Source organism: Vulpes lagopus, chromosome 21 (genome assembly GCF_018345385.1).
Source record: "Vulpes lagopus strain Blue_001 chromosome 21, ASM1834538v1, whole genome shotgun sequence".
NCBI lineage: Eukaryota > Metazoa > Chordata > Mammalia > Carnivora > Canidae > Vulpes > Vulpes lagopus.
The window spans coordinates 27,053,727-27,070,307 of NC_054844.1; the positions used below are offsets into that span (position 1 = coordinate 27,053,727).

General features: G+C 32.3%; 1 protein-coding gene across 1 annotated transcript in view; it reads right to left on the reverse strand.

The window, feature by feature from the left end:
- Nucleotides 1-16,581, reverse strand: part of ERGIC2 (ERGIC and golgi 2) — a 37,096-nt gene that overhangs the window by 15,037 nt on the left and 5,478 nt on the right. Inside the window, exons 2-7 of the mRNA XM_041736145.1 lie at nt 12,743-12,891; nt 10,654-10,762; nt 8,739-8,785; nt 7,422-7,492; nt 3,170-3,210; nt 633-734 (exon numbers count right to left, since the gene is read on the reverse strand). Of these exons, the coding sequence (XP_041592079.1) occupies nt 633-734; nt 3,170-3,210; nt 7,422-7,492; nt 8,739-8,785; nt 10,654-10,762; nt 12,743-12,848 (476 nt within the window). The 5' untranslated portion in view covers nt 12,849-12,891. The remainder of the gene's footprint in view (nt 1-632; nt 735-3,169; nt 3,211-7,421; nt 7,493-8,738; nt 8,786-10,653; nt 10,763-12,742; nt 12,892-16,581) is intronic.

The window sequence follows — 16,581 nt, forward strand, 5'->3', positions numbered from 1 at the left end:
CCTCTCTATAGTTTTAAATTTAAACAATCATTTTCATGATTATAGCATTTCTAAGTATCACCTATTCTAACCTATAGAAGAGAAAAAAGTGAAATAAAAACACAAAATTCCTGGGATGCTGGGTAGCTCAGTGGTTGAGTGTCTGCCTTCAGCACAGGATGTGATCCCGCCATCTTGGGATCGAGTCCCCCATTGGGCTCCCCACAGGGAGCCTGCTTCTACCTCTGTCTATATCTCTGCCTCTCTCTCAGTCTCTCAGGAATAAATAAAATCTTGAAAAAAAACAAAACAAAACCAGAATTCTAAAAAAACCCATAAAATTCCTAACAAATATTTATACATCCTTATAAAATAATGCTAAATGCAATTAATTTGTTCTTAAAATCTAATATAATTTTATATGGAAGTATACCATACACACATTAAGAGAAAAATTAAATGAAAATGAAGTATTATTTGTGATACTCCTGATCAATATCACAGGCTATAAATTTAATAGTAAAAAGAAATCTTAATATGAAATGATTACATTTTCTCTAAGAAATATGAGATTCAGAGAACTAAACCAATACTAAAATTATGTCATAGTAAATTCATAATAAATAGCTGTATATTTAAAAATTACATCTCACCTTGGTGGAAGTGCTGTTGATGCACTTTTAAAAGCACTTTTAAATATCACGTCTTGAAGTGAATGTTCTTCCTGCAGTCTACTCTGAATCAGCTGCAGCATCCTAAATACAACATAAATAAGCAATAGTTAGAAATACAGTAAGGTAACAAGAAAGCCAACACTTTTTTACAAAGTGTTAGCTGACTTATTATTATAGGACTTTATTCTAAAACAAAGTATCAAGTTTTCTTTGGTCATTTCCTTAAAAGAAGAAAAAATGAGGTAGGGTGGTTGAAGGATTAATAGTTGAGGTCCATAAGCATGTCTAACTTCACTGTTAATGGCTATGCAGTCAGCGTCATTAAGGAGCTTCTGCTCACCTGAGTATCTAAACTCATCTTTCATGCATGCATGCATGCAGCTATTACCAAATTCTTACTTTTTATCAGGTATTGAATAAAGTATTACAGATACAAAAAGTAAGACAAGTACAACCGATTTGGTGGATTTAAGTGGGAGATTACTTGGGTATAAACCCCTTTGACAAGTATCTAATCCTCATTACAAAATAGGCCATAGTGCCATTTAATATTACCTGGTGTCTCCTTTTCCAAAGAAATCTAAATGTTAGTCTATATGACAAGACCATTCTGAACAAAATATTATACTCTACCTATACTTTTTAAAAAGAATATAAGCACCTTCAGATTTACACGGTCTCATCTTCAGATTTACATGTCTAAAGGCTTAAAATCTTTGGACCTAATGCTAAGAGAAATTGTAAGTTTCTATTTGTGTGTGTCCTGTATTTCCAGAGTCTAGTTTTAGAGCTAAGCAGTGGTAAAAGAGGTTGATGGCAGCAAACTGTGTGTGTGTGTGCACACGCACACATATAACTTCTGTCTCAAATATACCAATATCTAAGCTTATACTCCATATATGAATATATGTAAAAAACTCAACTATGATGGAAAACAGCCATAATTTTAATAGTATAAACACAATCTCTGCTCCCACTTATTACTAGTCTTGAACACTGAATAAAATTTCAGATGAAAGAAGGCTTCTCATTTTAATGTTTCTGGGTTGAAGTAATGTATTTCATCTCTGAATGGCTTTCTACTAAAAGCTCTAGAAGCCCAGAAATACTTAATATTCTGTTCTTTTGTTCAACTACATTTAATTTTAAACTTAATTTAAAACTCTCCCAGATGGAGAAAGTGGAAATTAAAGAGAAAGGCCTGTGAAATGTACTTAGGGACTAGAAAGAAAAAAAAAAATGGGTAAAAAAATTTTTTTGCAATAATCTTAAATTAGGTAAAGCCTTCATAAGTACCAATACATAGATTGGAAAATTATTTAAAATTATAAAGGAAATAAACAACAACCAAGCAAAATGGGCATATGGCATAAATGAGCAGTTTCACACAAAAAGGAATACAAATGGGGAAAAAAAAAATCCACAAAGATATTCAAGTGATTCATAAAGAAATGCTAATTAAACTGGTATAATACCATTTTCATCCACAGAATTGGCAACAATAAAAACAGTATACCCACTGTTGGTGATATTGTATATAAATAAGTACTCTCACATAGTTTTGGACCACAAATGAAGATACTTTGGTATCATCTATCAAAATGTCTTTTTTCCCAGTTTTATTGATATAATTGACATATCACACTAAGTTTTAGTGTACAACTTATGATTTGACATATGTATATATTGCAAAATGATTACTACAGTATCACCTCACATAGTTAGAATTTTTTGTGATAGAATTTATCAAAATGTTAAATATCCCCTGAAAGAGAAGTTTCATTTCTAGAAACTGCGCATACACACACACACACACACACACACACACACTCTGACCAGTACATAAGGAATTAAGTTCAAGAATTTTCATTGAGCATTGTTTTTAATATTAGAATCCTGCCAACAATCTAAATGCCCACTAATAAGGATCTAATTTAATAAACTAAAGTTTATCCATAAAATGAATACTATACGTAGTGAAATGGGAAGATGTCCAAAGTATCAGGTTAGGTGGAGAAAAAGCAAGTTCTAGAACAAATGTATGGAATGATCCTATTTGTATTCAGAAAAAAAGTAACATAAGCAAATATGCAAACATACGGAAAATTATAAATGATCAGAAAGTTTCTAGAAGGTGACACAAGAAATTTAACTGGTTGCTACTGCTAGTCAGAGGCTTTCACTTTTAATTTATATCTTTTACTTCATATCTTTTCTATTCAAATTGAATTTTAATGATCATATATTGCTTTATGAATTTTTAAATAGTTAATAAAATTTTAAATGAAAATTAAAATGTATTCGTGATTCAAGTGCATTAGAGAAAAGATTATACATGACTTTCCTAAGATCTGATAAAAATGTTTAAAATTATAAAGATTAATTACTACATTCTGCTAATATTTCATCCCAAAAACTGCCTTGAGAAATATTCATCTATGAACAATTCACAATAGACAAAGCAGGAGAACATGATCTAGATTTCTGTGGAGCACAATACTTTGTTAGCTTATTACCTCTGCCACTCTTTCTGCTGTGGTGAAAGATCAAATATTGCCTGAAATAAAGGAAAAAACATAATCACTAGCACTGTCAATTTCTCTTGGCTTGTATTTCATAATTTAAAATTCTTTCTTCTGAGCAAGAAACAAATTTATAGTGTTCGTAAAACCAAATATTCATGATATACATTTAATCTTCTATAAGTAAGCTAAAAAATGTAGTATATAATATTCTTACTCAAAGCCAATATAAAGAAGTTCTACTAATCACAAATATTTTTGTATTACAGTTATCCACATTTATAGGAATGACTGCAAGTTGGCAATCTGACATAAGCACAATATGGTATGTTAGGGCTTGAAATCATTTAAACGATACATGCATGAAAGTTTTCAAAAAAGAAAAACATAAAGCTCAACTATAGGATCTTAGCATCCAAAGTCTTTTTTTTTTTTTTTTTTTTTTTTTTTGCTGGGAAAAATAGCATGATAAAATCAACATTTTTGGGCAGTCCCGGTGGCTCAGCGGTTGAATGCCGCCTGCAGCCGAGGGCATGATCCTGGAGACCCGGGATCAAGTCCCACGTCAGGCTCTCTGCATGGAGCCTGCTTCTCCCTCTGCCTGTGTCTCTGCCTCTATGAATAAATAAATAAAATCTTTAAAAAAAAAAAATCATTTCTTTTAAAAAAAATCAACATTTTTTTAAAAAGATTTATTTAAGTAATCTCTACATTGTATATGGGGCTCAAACTCATGATCCCAAGATCAAGAATCACATGCTCTTCCAAATGAGGCAGCCAGGCACTGTGAAATCAGTAATTTTTTAAACAAGTTAAACAATGGCACAGTAATTCCCAAATGTACTAATCAATAAGGAATAGTTCAAGAAATTTAAGCACCATCTTCATCAATTTGAAGTCAGAAGAGGTAGCTTGTAGGATAAGAGGGAAATATGCAAGCTTTTCATGGTGTGTGGCAAGATCTACAATTTAAGTTTGCAATAACAAAGACTTGATTTTTATAAAGGCAATTCATAAGAAAGTATACATTGATTCTACTTTTTAAATTTAGCAAAATTAATTATTCTTCCATAATCAGGCCCTAACCTACTACTCTCTACAAAATCCTCAGTTCTTTAATCAAAATGGGAAAATCCTTCATTTTATCAAGCGGTTCTACCTCTCTGCCTTTGTTAATTTAATTATACCAACCTGGAAACTTCCTCTCCTGTAATTGTGATCCTCTCGTCTATCTAAATCCTACGTACCAGACCCTCCAGGTTAAATTGCCCCTATCGTTCTGATTACAGTGAAATCATCTCTGACTACTCCTCTTGCTGATCTTGTCTACAGCATTCTTCCCAACCTTTTTTCCACCATAGCACACAAGGAAAATGCTTCTGTAAAACACACCATAGCAAACAGGAGGCTGCATGCAATTGCTTCCCAGTTACCCTTGTAGATAAAACTTTTGACAGTGGGGGCTATGATTCTTCCTTTTACTTCCCCAAACTGCAGAGTGTAGTACTGGGCACAAGGGGCCTGGGGGTAAAGGAACTACTGAGTAACCAACTTCATGCTAGATACTATGCTACTTAATTTCTAACCTCACTTAGCCTTCAGAACAACCTGTGAGTCTGTTATCAGTCTTGCCTTTTTTATGAGGAGGAAGCTCAACAGGTTCAAAACTTTTTCCAAAATCACAGACCTTAAGAGTTAGTATACAAACCCAGCTCTGTCAGATTCCTCACTTTTAAGCAGTTTTTAAATTCTTTAAGTAAAGAAATAGTAATGAAACATAATAGTAAGCAGCAAAGTAGTAACTCTCACAGCATATTGTGATCATGATTTGGAAACTAGTAAAGTTATCAGGGCTATGTTTTTAATATTCAGAGTGCATATTAGGACAGTAAGTATGAAAACATAAAAAGAAGTAAAAATTATCTCAAATAATTTTACATTACTAATTCTTACTTAGGGGCACCTAGGTTAAGCGTCTGCCTTCGGCTCAAGTTGTGATTTCAGGGTCCTGGGATCGAGCCCCATATCGGGCTCCCTGCTGAGCAGGGAGTCTGCTTCTCCTTCTCCCTCTGCCCCTTCCTCTGCTCATACTTTCTTGCTCTCTCAAATAAATAAAATCTTAAAAAAATAATAGTTCTTAATTTTTTTTTAAGATTTTATTTATTCATGAGAGACAGAGAGGCAGAGACATAGGTAGAGGGCAAAGCAGGCTCCCCACGGGATCCAGGGATCCCAACAACTGGCTATTTTTAAGTTCCTGTTTGGTCAAGACATGACTTTTAATTATATGACAGTTAAATTTAAATAAAGTGTTCCTATTCCACAAATGACTGGAAGAGATGGCAGAAATTGTTTACAGTAGAATAATCAGCAATCTTGTTACATTTACATAAATCTAGCATGTTCCTTTAGTGCCTAATATCTAACAGGGCACTATACTTCACATCTTGTGAAACACAGAAGAATAAATTTAATGCTTCTCAGGAGCTTAAAAGCTAGCTAGAAAGACAAGCTCTCCAGAAAAATAGATATAAACAAAACCAAGGACTTAACAAATGTGAAGAAAAAAAGAGTAGGAATGGGAGACACTCAGAATATGGAGAGAATGCTAAAGAAAAAGCATTAAGTAAATTTTAGAGGATAAGTTTAAGATGATTAAGTCTCCTCATAATCAAATTTTCACAGTGTTCAAAGAAACAGAAAATATAGAAAACACTCTATATTGTCATTTTAAATTAGCATCCACATACTGGAAATTTTCAAGAATTTATGTAAGACTGCGTATAAGGGAGACAAAACTGAGAAAAGAGCCCAACCCATACCATAACTCATTTCATGGCACAGAGAAGTCTATGTAGGAAACAAGAAAAGTCCCTCACTCAGAGAAAGAGAGGAACATGTAATAAAATGGTAAGACACCTGAGAAAGAGACAATCTCCATCCTAGGAGCATTTTCAAGGAGTTCAGTCAAGTGCCAGAGACCACACAGTGAGGACATCCCACAGCAGTGTTATTCCTAGCTTATCTGTGGCCTGGACAGTGTTCTAAATTAAGCAAGAATACAGCCACGGTTGGCTGCTAATGAGGACAGTCACACAAGCTAAAGAAAGGAGGAGTTACCCTAGCAAAATTAAGCCTGTCAAAGCAAACATAAGGAAATTTGGAGTGCCCTGGTGAACCACTCTGCCATCGTGGACCCAATACGGACTCCTTCCTTCTTTTTCAAAAGCATATGAAGCTAATATGACTTTAAAAAAACCACAGTATATCTTAACTATTACCCTTTCCTCCTTTCATCTAGGTCTGAAAAAACGTGTGTGTGTGGGAGAAGGAGGGTCACATAAAAATTGACATAACTCAACATTCTATGTCAACTCTCAATGGCTTAATAGGCCACTTATATCCTCATCCTAAAGATGAACAATAAATAAATAAACACATGAATAGATTCATTAACTTGAAAAAAGTGGTCCATCTCAGGTATGAGGGCTAATTTTCCTCTATGATACTATTCCTAGAAATAAGGAGAAAAATGTTAAGTTTTTCTAATTATTTCTCAATGAAATTTGGCATCATGAAGACATAAAAAAATTGAATGATCTGAGATACGTTAAGGATATATGATATATAGATATATGATCTGTGACATATATATAAAAAATACAACCATTGTATTTTAAAATGTAATGAAGGCACTGAAAAGAAGATTGATCCTGCTAGATCAGGGTAATCTCCCAGAACTCAGGTGAAGTTTGAAATATGCATCTAAAATAAGAATTATCAATTGAGATACTGAGAACCACTCCATAAAATTCACCATCATACGGTAAGAATTGTTAAAAGGAATACAGCTCAAACATTTTTAAAGACTTAAATTTGCTAAAAGTAGAATACAAATAGGATATAGAATTTCCAAATCATTGGAGGAAAAGAAGAAAAACTTCATCATTACAGCAAATATAAGAAAAGAAAAACAGAAACTATTAGGAAGCATTAACAAAAAAATATAATACACGAATAAGGTTGTAAAACAGATTTTAGAGGCTTATCCAAAATGCTAACAATGGTTATCTCAAGGCTTTGGTATTAGAAACCTCCACAAAGAATACAGGTTACTTTTAAATTAAAATATATTTATATATTTTAAAAGCTAGCTCAGACAAAACTAAAAGTATATATCAAAACTGTCTTCAAGAAAACAATACCTCATAGCATATTATTAAAAAAAAAAGTCCATTAAACTTACTGGTTCATAAACTAGACCATCTGCAGATGCAACCATTGTTTCTGCTAAATCCAATACATCTGCTCCAACATCTGCAAAAAAAATTAGAAGTTTACATTCCATGTTCAGAGCTAAACTAGATCTTAATTAACTAACAAATCTAAATGTCTAACAGAAAAATCAAATACATGAAATCATTTTCCCATTCCATTTGTTCAAAAGTTAAAATAGTAGAATTATACAGTTTTGGTAGAAACTATTCAAAAAATCAATAATACTTTTTCTAGTTCTTATTCAGTAAAGAAGATGACTCAATCTCATAGTAAAAAGAATAAAACTTCACTGAACTGCAGAGCTTTGCAAAAAATTGTTAAGAACCTAATCACAACTACTAAATTAAATGGCTGCCAAATGAAATATTAATTATTAAAATTATTTCTAGAAATTAAAAGAAATTTTAAGAGAAAGTTACTGATGACTTTAAAAAAAATCAACAAATAGGAAAAGTTTATTTTGAGAAGGCAAAATTTTAATGGTATTCGATTATCTAAAATAAGGCAAAAGTATGATATATTCAGTAGTAACAAACTCATAGTTTAGATATAAAGTGTTTCTTTACTCTTAAAACCACTACCATAAGGAAAAATAAATGAAAAGGGAAAGAAATTTAAAATTTTTCTGAGATGAAATCTCCCAGAAATTAATCTCCTTAATTAAACTATTTCACACTTTAAAAAATGTTGTCTCGGCTACTGAACTTGTAGTCTCTACATCCCAAGCAGTAATTTAAAAGATATCTTTCATGCAAAAACATCCTCACTTTTGAGAGCAATACTGATTCAAACATTATCTACTTAACATAATAATATTTTCCCACTTTTACCAGTATAATCAAGTGAAGCCAGAGAAGAAAATAGAAAAGGGTAACACATTATCTGGTTAAAAGATTTGGATCCACATTTTAATATGCAGAGTACAGTAAAGGGTGATAAACCAAAAGAGTGAAACAGGATATTTTGTGGAGTATGGGTATAAAACTGGTAACTCTAAACAAGAAAAAAAAGGATATACATAACAACTCTGACTTACAAAAACTTTCAATTTTCTTTTAATTATATTAATGTGAAACTTAAATCTCTCCTTCTCATGGAAAAGAAATGTAAAGAATATCAGTTGGGGAGCAAAACAACTTGCATTATTAAATAACATTACCATAGCATTTTAAGATATCATAAAGGAATAAATAAAGTTAAAACACTACCATTGGTTTTACGTTTTACTAACAATTATTTAAACCATAAATGATACATGGACTTAATAAGTTAAAGGTGCACTTACATTGACACTTCATAGCAACAGTAATATCTATATTGATTCTCAATTTGCTAAAAGACAAAAAAGGAAATATTAGTACCTACCAAGTAATCAAAACATGAGAAATATAAATCAACTGATCCATGAAAATTTGGATTTCAAACAGAGTAAGATACACTGATTAGAACTTGGATAGCATTTTCTTATGGTCAAAACAAAGGCACTTTAAAAATAAAAATTCTATATTTTGCAATTATTCTAAAAGCCTTTCTGATTTCACAGGTTTTTAGCACAGTATCCTTTAATTTAATAGTGGTAACTCAACAATTACTCCAAGCAACTCAGAGAAGTCTATCTCTTTATATAAACCCTATATAGAATATTTTTTTAAGAATGTAAAATTTTCAAAATAAATAGTGAGAAATGACAAGTATTTCTCTTCCATTTATCAAATAAATATTTTAGACATTACGCCTGATGCCCTACAATTATTATCTTTTTTATCCTTTACCATGGACCTATAAAGTAGATAACTTCCCAGTTTTGCAGATAAGCCAGTTGTTTTCAGAGCAGAGTAAATGCCTGGCTGTAGATCCCATAACCACTAAAATGGCATAATGTAAACTAAGTCTGAGTGGCCTAGAATAAATGCACCAAACTGCCAGGAAAAAAAAACCTTTGATGATTACAGTTTTGTGTAGCCTTTTCAAATGCTTTATTTTCAAAGGATCAGTTCAAATCAAATTAATTTTAAAATATCAGAAATAATTAAGCACCATGAATAACAGAATGAGTACAATCAGTATCAGTCCTGTCCTATGCTTCCAATCAAAACTTTTTCACTCTAATAGTTTTTCTCTGGTTTCAATAGGAACTACAGATTTTCAGAGCTTCATATCCTCTTAAAATTGTCTAGAACTCAAACTGTGTTCCAAATAACTGTGGAGTTTAGGCTTAGAAGATGCTGTAGGAACCAGAGAATGAGGCAAAGTGGTCAGGCTTCTGGGCATCCCCATTATGCTTATGGAGTAACCTACATAATACTTCATTTGGAAAAAAAGCAAAAAAGTGATTCATTGGTGCTAAAAATAACAAAATAATAAAAACAACAAATTCTTTGAAAACTAATGGTATCCAGAATAACGTTCATATTACAGATGAAGATACTGAGACCCAAAAGAAAAGAAGTCAGTTGTCTGATTTGCCCATGGTTACATGGCAATTTACAAATATTGATTTACTTAATTCTCATTAACTCCAGGAAGCATGTACTATACCTATTATCCCCATTTTATGAAAAAGGAGACTGAAGCACATCCAAATACAGATTTGGTAACTTCCCTAAAGTCACACAGCTAGTAAATGGCAGAACTGGAATCGGAATTGAGAAGTAAAGGACACTCCTCTCCATCTAGTGCAATCTTAACATTATAAAACTGTTACTTCCAATCATTAAAAAATCAAAATACAAATAAATAAAACATATCTTTTCAAAGAGTTAAAAGTGATATTATTTACAGTAAAATTCTGTTTAGATATAATTTCTAAAAATCTAGTTATAAGCATATACAATGTAGCTTTAAACTGTTTTCCAGCACACGCAAGTCAGTAAGATATTTCAAAATCTAAAGAGAAAACAGTTTCAAAACTTTAAATGATTTCTAACATTTCAGCATCTACAAAAAATATATATATTATGTTCTCCTAACCATCATATACAGTACATACTAAATCAAGATCTCTCTTTTAGAATTTAGCCAGTACTGAAATGATTCTAAAATGTTTCACCTAAAGCATGCAATTAAGGAGAATTTTCAGGACTATTTCTTCAGAACTAAAATAAACCAAGTATAAAAGGTTAGAAAAGAATTTTAAAAATATATGCTAACCTTAAAACAATTTGAATCTAAAGGTATTTCAAGAAGAAAAATGAAGTTACCTAGAAAAATCCTTATCTACTTCATATTCGTACTTCATCCATGTATCTTGATATACTGAAAATTCCATTATGGTTAATAAAGCCATAGTGGTAAATGCTATTAGAGAAACTGAGAAATCAAACAAACAAATAAAAAACAGAATTAAAACAATTCTTAAAAAGTAAACAACAGGAAACTATTTTAAGTGAGATTAAAATTAGCAAAGAAAGCCCTTTTATGATTGCCATGTGAATGGATACTACTATAAAAGGTTTTCCTTAAAATGTTCATTATAGACTTCTTTTTAAAGCAGCTCAAAAATGAAGATTTAATGAGCACAAACATGAACACAAAAACATTTTTCTTTTTTTTTTTATAAATTTATTTTTTATTGGTGTTCAATTTGCCAACATATAGAATAACACCCAGTGCTCATCCCATCAGGTGCCCCCCTCAGTGCCCATCACCCATTCAACCCCACCTCCCCTTCCACCACCCCTAGTTCATTTCCCAGAGTTAGGAGTCTCTCATATTCTGTCTCCCTTTCTGGTATTTCCCACTCATTTTTTCTCCTTTCCCCTTTATTCCCTTTCACTATTTTTTATATTCCCCAAATGAATGAGACCATATAATGTTTGTCCTTCTTCGACTGACTTATTTGAACACAAACATTTCTACTACTGAGAAGCATTTTATCTCATCAATATTAAGGGTATCTTGGGCAGCCCATGTGGGTCAGCATTTTTAGCACCGCTTTAAGCCCAGGGCCTAATCCTGGGGACCCGAGATTGAGTCCCATGTTGGCCTCCCTGCATGGAGCCTGCTTCTCCCTCTGCCTGTGTCTCTGCCTCTCTCTCTCTCTGTGTCTCTCATGAATAAATAAAATCTTTAAAAAAAAAGAAATTAAGGGTATCTTTCATTAAGCAGATTTGTCAAATTTTACAAGACACAAAGTTTTTCCTTTCTTCTCTACAGCAATGCCATAGATGATAAATGATGGAAGCATATATCTTAAACAACAAATTTGAAAGCAGTCCCCTCATAATTAAAAATACATCCATACCTGTAGCCCAATCTATAAAAAACAAAACTAGACTAATTCTTAGCTCCTGAGAAGCCATGACAATCTTTGTGCCAGAAACTCAAATAACATCTCCAAATCTCTAATAAAACCCTCGTATACTTTGGAATCTCCCAAATACATCACCTCATTTATGAAAGCAAATAGAAGATCTGACAAAAAGAACTATCTTATACTATGACAAAATACACTTAAAGTGGATTGTGCAACAAGAACTTGCACTATTTTCATTGCCAAAAATCACAGATCAGAAATAGTAAGCAACTTTACACATTTTACCAAATGAAATGTCAATCTTATGTGAAATATTCTATTAGCTCTTCATGGGGAAAGAAATACAGTAAATACTATTATAGGCACATACTTTTCTTATATATTTCATATTTTATTTAATGAAAACTTTTATTTGTACCAGGTACTGCATTAAGCATTTTTAAAATATTAATCTACTTAATCACTAAAATAACCTCACCAGATATTGATATTATACCCATTTCATGGAAGAAGAAACTAAAGCATAGGTGGACTAAGTAACTTCCTTAAGTGGTTCGGAATGGTTAGAGGTCGGATTTAAATTCAGAGTCTGGTTCCAGAGTCTGAACTCTTAACTATTACCTCAATGCTGTCTCTCTCCAGTAATGTGAAATTTAAGAATTTCTATTAGAATGTCTAAATTGATTTATTCTTAACCAAAATAGGACCAAAGTCATGAAATAGCTTCTTCCAAGTTCAATTCTATTTATAATTATACATAACTCAAGAGCACCAAAGCAGTAAAATTGGATTAACTTGTTCAGTAATGTTTTAATAAACACTGCTAAATGCATAGACTGCACTGGGTTAGATGCCAAAGAGAATATATATGAAAATAAAATTAAGGCAAATAGTGTGACATGAGGACAGACCAGTCACAAAGTTATTATTCAATTCATTGATGAGTTCTTCATGGCTACATTTCTTCATGTTGTTGACTGGCTCCCTGAGAAGCTGCACTCAGTGAAGGAATTTGAACTGGAGCTGATACTCACCTGTACCCCCACTGGCTGAAGTCTCTACATAGCTGTCAGGAACCTTTGGAAAGGCATCCAACTCTTTCACCAAACTTAAGGTTTTTTTCCGATTCAGTCGCCTCATCTTCAGGAAAACCTTCTTTTTCTTTTTCTTTCATATAGGCATGCTAAGGAATAAATTATGAATAAATGAATACTCTAAAAACAATACAAAGATATCTTTTAATTTTAGATAACTGGCAAATGTTATTGGAACAACTTAATACTTTCATTCCTTCTTGAGGAAAAAGTGTAATGCTTATCTGCACTTCTCCTTTCTCCATCCCACCCTGACAAAAAACACAAAGGCAATTTATACAAAAAAACATATAAAATAGCAAAAAAATAAAAAGCAATTCACACTTATAATATTTAAACACACAAATAATTTTTCTTCTATTAAATTAGCAAATATGAAAATAACACATTCCCACTAATAGATGACAATGAAATAAATAAAAGAGGTATGCTAATCTCTTGCAAGAATATAAATATTCACCACTCCTCTTCTAAGTAAATTCTCTTTTTAGGAATATATCCCAAGGTAATAATCTGGTTGTCACCAAAACTTTATGAGGATAACTCTCAGTATGAGGATAATTCTCATATTGTTAATTTTAAATAGTGTAGAAACAAATGCTGGGTAGGCAATACACGAACTATGGTGAATTAAAAGCTCTGAATGTATGTAAACATTGAAAATCTTACAAAAGAAAACATTTAATGACATGGGAAAATACTCATAATAATTAGTAAAAAAGTAGAAGGTTGCATAAGTCCAGTTTTATGGAAAACAAAAGGAAAGATATACAAAAAACTGATTCAAAGTCTATATGCAAAAATGTCAGAAGTAGAGAATGGGAGGATTTTAACTGTCAAACAAAATTTTGGATTTTCCAAATTATCTATTTTTACAATAAAAACATTATTTTAAAAATTGCTTGGTATTCTTTTTTTTTTTTTAATCAGTATGACAACTATATCTAAAATTGGTTACAAAACCATAAAAATAACTGAATTCTCAAATTTTTGAGAAGGACTGGACTAGGACTGGTTTATATAAATAATGCTATAGGTGATACTATAAAGCATTACCAGAAATCAAAGTGGTATTAATAAAATCAACACCCAATAAAATAAATCAAATGGTTGCAAAAATCACTAAAAGAAAAAGAATGTCTCTAGAAGAAAGTCGAATGACTTCTCTGAAAAATGGGTAGGATTAATATGGAAAGAATAGGCCATAGAAGGCATTTGTGAACAAAAAAGAGTCAGAGAAATAAAAACTGGCAGTGATCATGAACACCCAAGAGACCAGTCCCTAACCAGGGGTACTATTAATCCATAAGGGGGCTACTGCTCTAAAGTGAAACTGGGTGCCTTATTATGTTGATTTCATTTGCCATTAAAAATGTCCAACTAACTTCTACTTCCTATTCCATATGCACAACATGGCCTTCAGATTAAACTTTTGCTTCTCATATGTATGTTTTTCTTAAGGAAAAATGAGACATGCAGACATGACAGCTGAGTTTCTGATCCCATGACAATTATAAAACCAGTATTCTCATTTGTAAATTAAGCTTCTGAGTGTTTATAGGCATAGGCTGTGCTGCCTAAGTTCGTTCAACTCAGAGTAATCAAATTTCTTTTCTGTACCTGTTTAGTGGTAAGTACACCAAGACTGATCCTTCTTCAATCTTTCAAGTTCTACTCATTCTTATTGGAATTAAATATTAAATATGCTCAAACCTCTTATCTTTAGAACAAAGTTTTACATTTAAGATCAAGTCCAACTCCAACTATAGATCCTTGGAGGCTTAGCTAGAAGCCAAACTTAAAAGAATGAATTGTTTAGACACTTGGCTGGCTCAGTCAGTAGAGCTTGTGGCTCCATCTCAGGGTGGTGAGTTTGAGGCCCATGTTGGGGGTAGAGTTTACTTTAAAAAAAAAAAAAAAAAAAAAAAAAAAAAGAATAGTCCCCATTTGTACACTATGACTACATCCTCACTACATGCTCACCTCTTAACTAAATTTGCTCTAAGCTAGGTCATTAACAACTTCTTTAGTACAAAATCCTATGGACTTTTTAGTGTTTTTTAGTGTTTAATTCTGTCTCTGAAAAAAAAAAAAAACAGCTTATGATTTCTTAAAATAGCATCTTACCTTGGCTTAAGTGATACCACACTTCTGATTTTCATTTATCTCAAAGACCTTCTTTTGCTTACTGTGCAGATTCTTCCTTTCAGATTGTGCACTAAGTGCTCCCTCCCAACCCCCACATTTTCTCCCAGTGATCTCCCACTCCTACAATTTTCATCTACATGCTATTTCCTCTCAAATCTTTATTCCCAGTACAAATCTCTCTGCAGACATATATGTCTTTTTCTTTCTATGATATCTTCATTGGGTCATTCCAAAGAGAATTCAGAATCAATCACTTTTTTAACTTCTCCAGTATAATGTTAGAGCAGGAATCTATCTAATTGACCTGCATATCTCCAACACATGGCACAGAGACATTCAATAAATACTAAGGGAAAAATAGAAGGATGGAAGGGAGGAAGGGAGGAAAGATGGAAGGAAGGAAATTTCTCCAGAAATACCCATGACAGCACAACGTTCTAATTAAAACAGTTATGTAACTAAATATATAAAAAAATAAGATCCACAAGGAGAAGAATTTTTTTTTTCATTCTAGTAGTCCTAGTACTCAGAACAGTGGCTGACACATAAGAAGTATAGATAGCATTGCTGAGTAAATGAATAAAACTGAATTTTACTCCTAAACTTTATTTTTATAAGCTTTATAAATGCTTTCTTTTAAATTGTAAGTTTTACAAACCTTCTAACAATTCATATGGCTTATTCAGCACTCCTTCCCCTTGGCTGCTTCCCAGCTTCTATCTAGCATCTTCCGTTCTTATTTTTCACAATTACTCTTCTAGAATAGAGCACTTTGCCACACTGTCACTCCTGACCCATTCCTGTTAGATCAGCACTAACTTAACACCCAAGAAATCCAATCCATCTCCAATACTTGTCACTCTATAGAGCCACTTTTTCGATATGAACAAGTTATCTAATAACTTCTAAATATTTCTAAAAGTATCCTTTTACCTGCTCTCTTCAGAAACTTGACATTTTCCTGGTGGTAATTCCCTTCAAATCCTTACTCCATTTTTGAGACTCATCAGGTAAAGCAGCACATTTTATTATGATTTCTCAACCATCTCTTCCCATTCCAAGTCTACTTCTAATAATAATAAACACATAAACTACACAGAATTAGAGCTTTCATACTATGTATTAAGTATTTCCTAAAGCACTTTACATATTTATTCATTGAATCCTCTATGACTCTGAAACTGATACTATTTTATTCTCATTTATAGAAAAGGAAAATGAGGCACAGAACAGTCAAGTAATTTTTGCAGGACCACACAGCAAGTGATAGAACCTGGATTGAATCCCAAATCCATGCTCCAAATCACCATGTACACTGATACTTCAGTACTTGTGATCATCTTCTATTAACACCTGGATATATTTAAAATCTCCTTAATGACTCTAGCACCTGGATTATTCAATATGCTTCTCTTCTTTCCCATTCCATCACAATGCTTTGCAAGTCACAACCCTATGACACTCATCCTATGGCATTCATTCACAATGATAACACTTTTACCATGCAAGTGTAACAGATTTTCTATGCCAGTGACTTCCATCTATGCAAAGCCACACACAAGATCATGTTTTGGCTCCTCTTAACTTTTAAAACTGTTTCATCTCTAAAATCTAAAATAGTAATTTTCCTC